General features: G+C 48.2%; 1 protein-coding gene across 1 annotated transcript; it reads right to left on the bottom strand.

The window, feature by feature from the left end:
• Positions 1-6,094: 6,094 nt before the first annotated feature.
• On the bottom strand, positions 6,095-7,702 carry S100A6 (S100 calcium binding protein A6). The gene is made up of 3 exons (XM_032154567.2): positions 7,457-7,702; positions 6,710-6,868; positions 6,095-6,326 (listed from the first exon to the last, which is right to left on the bottom strand). Exons 2-3 carry the CDS (start codon positions 6,845-6,847, stop codon positions 6,192-6,194), a joined length of 273 nt encoding a protein of 90 aa, XP_032010458.1. The 5' UTR covers positions 6,848-6,868; positions 7,457-7,702; the 3' UTR covers positions 6,095-6,191.
• Positions 7,703-8,328: the final 626 nt, after the last annotated feature.

The raw sequence follows: 8,328 nt of genomic DNA, 5'->3' as shown, positions 1-8,328 counted from the left end.
ATATATACCTCAATAAAATTGTCTTAAATTTTTTTAAAGACATACAAATGGCCAAGAAGTATATGAAAAAATGTTCAGCATCACTAATCATCAGGAAAATGCAAATTAAAACCATAATGAGATATCTCATCTCAGTTAAAATGGGGTATCAATAAAATATCTTTTATCAAAAAGAGAAAATAACAGATGCTGGCAAGGATGTGCAGAAGGGAGAACACTAGTCTATTCTTGGTGGGAATGTAAATTAGTACAGTCACAATGGAGAACAGTATGGCGGTTCCTCAATAAAGTGAAAATAGATCTGTCATATGATTCAGCAATCCCACTGCTGGTAATATATCAAAAGGAAAGAAAATCAGTATATCAAAGGGATATCTACATCCTCACATTTATTACAGCACTATTTACAATAGTCAAGATATGGAATCAGCCTAAGTGTCCATTAATGGATGAATGAATAAAGGAAATGCAGTATATATACACAATGGGGTACTAGTCATCCACAAAAAAAGAATGAAATCCTTTCACTTGCAGCATGATGCAGAAATACAAACATCAAATGTTCTCACTCATATATGGGAGCTAAAAAAGTAAATCTCATAAAGGCAGAGAGTAGGATGGTGATTCCCACAGGCTGGGAAGGGTAGAGGAGGGGGGAGGATGAAGAGAAGTTGGTTAATAGGTACAAAAATACAGTTAAACAGAAGGAACAAGTTCCAGTGTTCCATAACACAGCAAGGGAACTTTAGTTAACAAGAAAGTATAGCAAATTTCAGAACAGCTAGAAAAAAAAGATATGGAATGTTCCCAACACAAAGAAATGGTCAACGTTTGAGGTGATGGATACCCAGTTACCCTGACTTGATCATTACATATGGTATGCTTGTATCAAAATATCACATGTACCCCATAAATATGTACAGCTATTATGCATCAATAAAAAATCATGTTGCACATGAAAAAAATAGAAGAGATCAGCTGAGAGTCTAGCACCTTTTAAACATCTGAATAGGAAATATTTGCTATCTATTGCCTCTAAGGGTGGCCACCTATGAGACTTCATCTACATAATAAGAACTTTAGTCTCCACAATCCCTTATCTTAACCCAGACCCTCCTTTCTATTGATTCCGGATCTTCAGGTAATAATTTAACTCTTTCAATCAATCGCCAATCAGAAATTATTTTAATTCACCTATGACATGTAAGTCTTCACTTTGAGATGTCCCATCTTTCCAGACCAAATCAATGTATACCTTAATGTGTTGATGTTTGCCTGTAACTACTGTCACCCTAAAATGTATAAAATCAAGCTATAACCCAACCACCTTGGTCACACGGTCTCAGGACCTCCTGAGGCTATGTCATGGGTCATGGTCTTCACATGTGGCTCAGAATAAATCTCTTTAAATATTTTATAAGCCAGGCATGGTGGCTCATGCCTATAATCCCAGCACTTTGGGAGGCTGAGGTGGAAGGATTGCTTGAGCCCAGGAGTTCAAGACTAGCCTGGACAACACAGTGAGACCTCATCTCTCTTTAAAAATAATAATATTTAAAAATAAAATACAAAAAATATATACATATATGTTACAGAGGTTGGCTTTTTCATAAACAAAAATATGGCATTTGCAACAATGTCAATAAATTGTACAATTAAGTATATACATGGTGAAAATGATAACATGTTATTCAAAGACATTTAAAAAAATCCAGGTGGGGCAGGGTGGCTCACACCTGCAAGCTCAAAACTTTGGGAGGTTGAGGTGTGAGGATCATTTGAGCCCAGGATTTTGAGACCAGCCTGGGCAACATAGTGAGACCTCATCTCTACAAAAAAATCAAAAAAATTAGGCAGGCATGGTGACATACACCTATAGTCCCAGCAACTCAGGAGGCTGAGGTGGGAGGATTGCTTGACCCTGGGAGGTGGAGGTTGCAGTGAGCCAAGATTGCACCACTGCACTCCAGCCTGGGCAACAGAGCAAGACCCTGTCTCAAAAAAAAAAAAGAAAGAAAAAGAAAAAAGTAAATTAATACCTTCTTAATTTTCAATCCTTAAAGAGAGTGCAAAAACAAGCCACAAACTAGATGACATTTGCAACATATATAAGGACAAGAGCAAAAATCTTGACCAGAAACTTCACAGCAAGAGAAACTTATGGCCAATAAACATAAGAAAAGGTGCTTGGCCAGGCACAGTGGCTCACGCCTGTAATCCCAGCACTTTGGGAGGACGTGGATCATGAGGTCACGAGATTGAGGCCATGCTGGCTAAGACGGTGAAGCCCTGTCTCTACTAAAAAAAAAAAAAGAAGAAAAGAAAAGAAAACATGCTCAGAATCATCAGTAATCCTGGAAATACAAATTTTAAAAATCAGTTAACATTTCATACTAGGCACCAAAAAAACTTAGCCCAACAAAAAATAAGGATATGGAATAAATGGAATATGCAAAGCTGGTATGAGTGCAAATTAGTACAATAACCTTGAAAAACAAGGTGGCATTTTCTAGTAGAAATGAAAGTGTGAGTACTCTACACACCAGCAATTCCACTCATAGGTACAAACCTCCAGCAACTCTGGCACATATCCTAGGAGATATCTACAGGAATGGTCACAGAAGCACTGTTTGTAATGGGGAAAATAGAAATAACCCAAAATGATAATTAGCAATAGCCAGAATAAATAATGTTATAGTCATATGATGAACTCTTACCTAGCAGTGAAAACTAGCAAACTAGAGCAACTTGGATAAATCTCAAACATAACGTTGAGTGAAAAACAGCCAATAACAAAAGAATGCACATGGTATTATTCCATTTACATAAAACTCACAATAATGTAAACCCATATATCGTTTAGAGATGAAAATACATGTAGTAAAAATTATTAAGAAAGGAAATGACAAATAGTATTACCAGATAGCAGTCCCACTGAGAGGGAAGAAAATGAGATGGGGAAGACAAGTTAGGGAATTAGAAGGTGATGGTAATGTTCACTTGTTATACTGGGTGGATTTTGTGTCATTGTTCTTGTATCTTAGATTTAGTCTATACACCGTTTTATATATTCCCAATATCTAATTAAAACATTTAAGAGACAAAGATAAGGAAAAAAATGGTCAAAGAATGTCATGAGACAGGCACTAATGAGCTGGCCTGGAATCAAGAGAACTCAGTTCTGCTCGCAGCTCCCTCTTAACTTACAGTCTGACCTGGTTAGAGGCAATGGCTTCCCTGTAGCTCACTCTTCTCACTTGTCCAGTGGGGTTAATCATATATACCACACAGGCTGAGCACAGTGGCTCACATGGCTCACACCTTAATCCCAGCACTTTGGGAGGCCAAGTGGGGAGGATCACTTGAGGTCAGGAATTCAAGCCCAGCTTGAGCAAAACAGCAACACCTCATCTCTACAAAAAATAAATTAGCCAGACATGTTGGTGTAGCTGTACATGTAGCTGTAGTCCTAGCTACTTGGGAGGCTGAGGAGAGAGGTCACTTGAGCCCAGGAGTTGGAGGCTGCAGTGAGCTATGATAGTGTCACTGCACTCTATCCTGGGCAACAGAGAGAGACAGTCTCTAAAAACTTAAAATAATACATACTACACATAAATCTTCTAAGATGACAAGAGGCAATGGCTATGATAGGTGCCTCACAAAAATGAAGTTGCTATACAAATGTGGTCCTATACAAAGGTGGTGGCATTATTCTTGACAATTTCCTATTTGCTTGGCAAAAAACAGAGAGCTACTTCCTGTGACTCAGTCCTAAACCCCCTTACCTGGGGCCCGCCCCAGTTTACAGAGATGGTCTGTGGTGCTGCTGTTGCAGCTTCACCAGTGTTAGGGTGATTAGATTGTAGTATTAATGTCAGTAATGGAAGGACCTCAACTGAAGGAAGTGGAGAGACTAGAGCCACTCCCACTGCTCAACCTTCAGAGAAGCAAAATGACCTCTCATGAAGCCCTCAGCTCACATCCTAACTTTTCCCCATCCTGTAAGCCCACACCATACTCAACAGTGAGCTGAAAGGATTCAATTCCAACTCTAAATTGGTTGGAGCAATAAAATGTCCAGTCTGTGCACCTCTCCACACCCAATTCCACCATTTGACTGCTGCACCTACCATATTCCATTGTAAATGCTGCTTCCCTCCCCTACCCTGGGAGAAAAAAAAAAAAAACACACACCTTAAAAATTATACCCCTAAAGATTTGCTGTTTGTTTTGTTTTTTGTTTTATTCTTGAAATTCCTGTTCCTTTTCCCCTCCACCACTGTGGAGAAGCAGAAACGAAAGGACACGCCTGTTTACTTAGCAGGTGGACCGTGCACCTGTGTTGATTCTCCTGCACCGGTGGCCTGCCCACCCACCAGAGCTCCCCAGGAACGCCGGGCAGACGGCCTTGCCTGAGCATCCCCTCTCCGCAGCAGCGGGCTTCCTGTCACTGAAACTCCTCTTCCCTCTCCTCAGGCAGCATTGATTTGTACGAAGGTCTTCTAGCCCTGCAGGTTGGGGAGGGGAGGCACAGGATTCAGATTCCATTTGTCTTTACAAAGGGACCGCCTTTCCCTCGTGGACTTGCTTATGGTAGGTGTGCCGATTGTGAAGCTGAGTTGCTTAATTCTAGGGCTGATTGCCAGGAGCTAAAGGATCCCCCTACCCTGACATTCCCGGGGCGCCCTATTCTGTCTTCCTCTTCCTAAGGACTCCCTGACTGCCAGGCCACAGCCCCAGGGCGGGCCCCTGCCAGAGGCTCAAGAAAACCAACCCGACTGTCCCCGCAGCGCCCTGCTCTCTGCCCACAGGAGGGCGCTCGCTCCGAACCCCAAGTTGTCAGCCACTGGAAGGCGGGCGGCGAGGGACTGGAAGAAAGGGGGAGGAAAGGGGCGTAGGGCGGGAACCTAGAGGGGCGCGGGAGGGGTTGGGGAGCGCGTACTTTTCCAGAGGGAGCTGAATAGAGCCAAGGCTTGGGCACGGCTGTGCAGAGAGGGAATTCGGCCCCCGGTCCCTTGCAACCAACAGCGCGACTTCTCCCTGCAGGGCAGGGGAGGCAATAGATAAGGAGGGGCTCCAAGAAGGTGCGGCTCCCAGCTGTTCACCAATCCCCACCCGGTGGAGACGGAAGACAACTTAATTCCACAAAGTTGGACCCCCAAGGGAAGTGGTGAGGTGAGAGGGAAAGAAGGATGTGGTCTCCATCTAAAGTCAAGATCTCTTCCCCAGAAGCTAGAGGTGAACTTGCCCAGCTCGGACTAGGCCTAGAGAGGCTGAATGATGTGGCATCACCCGGAAATAGCCTTATCCTCTTCCCTCCTGCCTGAAAACACTAATCCGGATGATGGACAATAATTCAATTAGTCATCTTCTCTGATGGGGGCTGAGATCCAGGCTGGGATCTCGTGGAAGTGCCGGGTGAGTCATTATGCTGAGGCTGCAGGGACACCCCGCCCCATTACTGAGCACCCTGTGGTTCACGTGTTGATGCAGCTGCCAGCTCCTCAGACCACCGTTCCAACAAAAAGCCCTCATCCCTGAATGCAGGGACACACTCCTAGAGTGTGCCTCCCCCACTCCACCTGGGACCTGGGCAGCCGCAGTAGACAGTCACACAGCATCCTCACTGATCTGGGAAACTCCCTGAGCCAAGCCTCAGGCACCTCAGATGTGCCCTATCTGCCCCCTGCGCTGTGGTGAGAAAGGGGACTTGCCCCACCCCAGGGCCCCTCTTGCCGCACCCAGAGCAAAACACATCTGGGAGCCTCTGGGACTATCTCTGCCCCACTTCCAGGCCCCCAAACCCCATCACATCCCGGCCCAGGGACCGTTTCCATCTCCAAGCTCATCCCAGGACTCTCTCTACTGGAAACCACTTGAGCCTTTCCTTAGGATGGTGTTGCCAAGAGGGGCATCTCTCCTCATTCACATGAAGGCACCTTATGTGCTAGAGGCAGCCTCGTCAGAGTGGGTCCTCTGGCCTGGTGAGTCAATGAGTCATTTTCAGAGGTTGACCGTGAGCAAATCTTCCGATGGCTGGTGCCCCACTAAGCTAAGGAGGAAGAGAAATCATTCGGAAGCCAGGACGCAAGGGTAAATTTGACCGAAAAAAATTTATTGTACAATTACCCACCACTGGATTTGACTCAGAGAGGACCCCCAGAGGGTGTCTCCATTTTCCCTATTTATTTTCAGCCCTTGAGGGCTTCATTGTAGATCAAAGCCAAGGCCCCCAGGAAGGTGACATACTCCTGGAAGTTCACCTCCTGGTCCTTGTTCCGGTCCAAGTCTTCCATCAGCCTTGCAATTTCGGCATCCTGCAGCTTCTAATGTGTTAGAATGCGAAATCCAGACTCAGTGGTGATGGCAACCCTGGATTCTTCCCCTTCCCCCTCCCAGGCAACCCTCTCTGCAAGTGGCTCTGTGCTCCCTCATCACCAAGGACCCATGTCCACCTTGGGTTTCACTTTGGCATTACTTCTCCTCAGCTACTCCTCCGTTACTGGTCCTCATTTGGAGAGATGGATATCAGGCTGGGAGCATCCCCTACCCGCTGGGAGAGTGGGTCTACAGCTTAGTAAGACATGTGGACCAGGGCCTCAGAATGTGAGTAAATGTGAGTCAGATGCACCTGGCACCTCTCTCTCCCCTAATCCTGCTTCCAAAGGACAAGGGTGGGAAAAGGGGTCCTGGGGAGGAGGCCACTCACCGAGCCAATGGTGAGCTCCTTCTGGATCAGCTCCTTCAGCTCCTTCTTGCTCAGGGTGTGCTTGTCACCCTCCCTGCCGGAGTACTTGTGGAAGATGGCCACAAGGAGGCCAATGGCCTGATCCAGGGGGCATGCCATGGCTGAGGGCTGGGCTTGGAGCTGGCAGCAGAGGGCCTGGTCAGTGCCATGGGAGCAAGGACTTCTCACCCACACACCCCAATAATGCTGCCTGCACTAGCCCCGACTCCTTTGGAACCACCCAGTCTCAGGCCACACACAATGGCATCAGGAGACAGCCCAGGGCTTGAAGGGGAAGGAGAGAGCAGACTAGGGCCAAGGCAAGAGAGGTGGCTTAAGGATTCTAAGAAGCATATAGGAACAGTAGCTTTGGGCGCAGCTGAGAACTGTCCTTCAGGGGATCCAGAAGTTGGGGAGTATGGCTGGGCAGGGGAGGGGAATGGAGGCTGCAAAAGCAGCTTAAGCACAGCCTCACAAGGCCACACATGGTGGCAATGACACACCCAGGGCACTCCCTTCCGCACCCCAAAAGAGCACACCCCATTGGGATCCCTTAGCCCAAGGCCTGCCTGGCACAGCATTGCTGCTCCTGACTATCCCTCTAGCGGGGGAGCGCCACAGACGGCCCCAGTCTGGATCCAGCGGCCAGACTGGGCAGGGGATGGCTGGACCCCCAGCGTGAGGGCGGCTAGCTCTGGAAAGTACCCAGGGCTCCTGGAGAGAACTCACCGGTAGGGAGGCGGCCAAGTGCGACGCGGGCGGTCGAGGGGATGGGCTGTGTCGCAGTCCGGCTGGCCTTATAGCGGTCGGTGCCCGGGAGGCCGGCTCGGCCAAGCCCACCCCACCCGCCCAAGTCCCGCCCGCGCCCCACCCTGCGCCATGGCTTACACAACGCACATTCGCGGTTTACCCCCTCGACTTTCCACGCCTCCTGCCCGGGGCTGTTCCGGGTTAGGACGGGATGGGGGAGCCCAGCAGAGCCCACTGCACGCCTGATGACAACGAGTCTCCCCTCATCTGCGCAGCTGAGTTTGCTCAGTTTGCTCTTCGTGACTCGTAACTCGGCAAGGGGAGCAGGAGGAGGACGGCGGCGGTCACCCCTGCTTCCTCTGCCAGACCGTGAATGTGACCCTGGAGCCAGCGCAGCGTCAATGTGGGCAAGGAGGGCACCTCACAGGATGCCGGTGTCCCACAGAGGATACTCAGGGTCACCCCAGAGGAGATAGGGGGAGTAGCCAGTGGTCTAAACGATATCTACGGCACCCATCCCCCACCAGCAACAAGTTCCTACCAGCACCTCCACGCCTTCCCCTCACTGCCCCAAATTCCATTCACTACAGCACCTTTCGTGTTAATGTGCATGCACGTGGGAGCCCAGCCCTGTAAGCACCGTTCGTTATTTACGGGGGAGTGAAGGCCCTTTCAGACCCTACCCTGAGAAAAGATTTTGAGGGAGGAGGCAGGGAGAGAAGAAAGCATTGTCCCCCATAGATGATGAGAGAGGTGCTATTGAAGGGGAAATGGAGAAGAGGGAGGGGGCTGGTGTGGAGGCCAGACATGCCCTTCCTACAGGTGCTGCCAAGGTGGCCTCCAGTGACCTA

This window comes from Hylobates moloch, unplaced genomic scaffold (genome assembly GCF_009828535.3).
Source record: "Hylobates moloch isolate HMO894 unplaced genomic scaffold, HMol_V3 SCAFFOLD_5, whole genome shotgun sequence".
Taxonomy (NCBI): domain Eukaryota; kingdom Metazoa; phylum Chordata; class Mammalia; order Primates; family Hylobatidae; genus Hylobates; species Hylobates moloch.
Note: the sequence above shows the minus strand (reverse complement) of the source record. Positions and strands in the feature narration are given on the sequence as shown.

Bases quoted from the DNA above. Each gene is read 5' to 3' on its own strand.
- S100A6 (XM_032154567.2), bottom strand. From the start codon at position 6,847: ATGGCATGCCCCCTGGATCAGGCCATTGGCCTCCTTGTGGCCATCTTC. The intron at 6,327-6,709 runs GTGAGTGGCCTC...CTAACACATTAG, and splicing joins AGGAGCTCACCATTGGCTCG to AAGCTGCAGGATGCCGAAAT.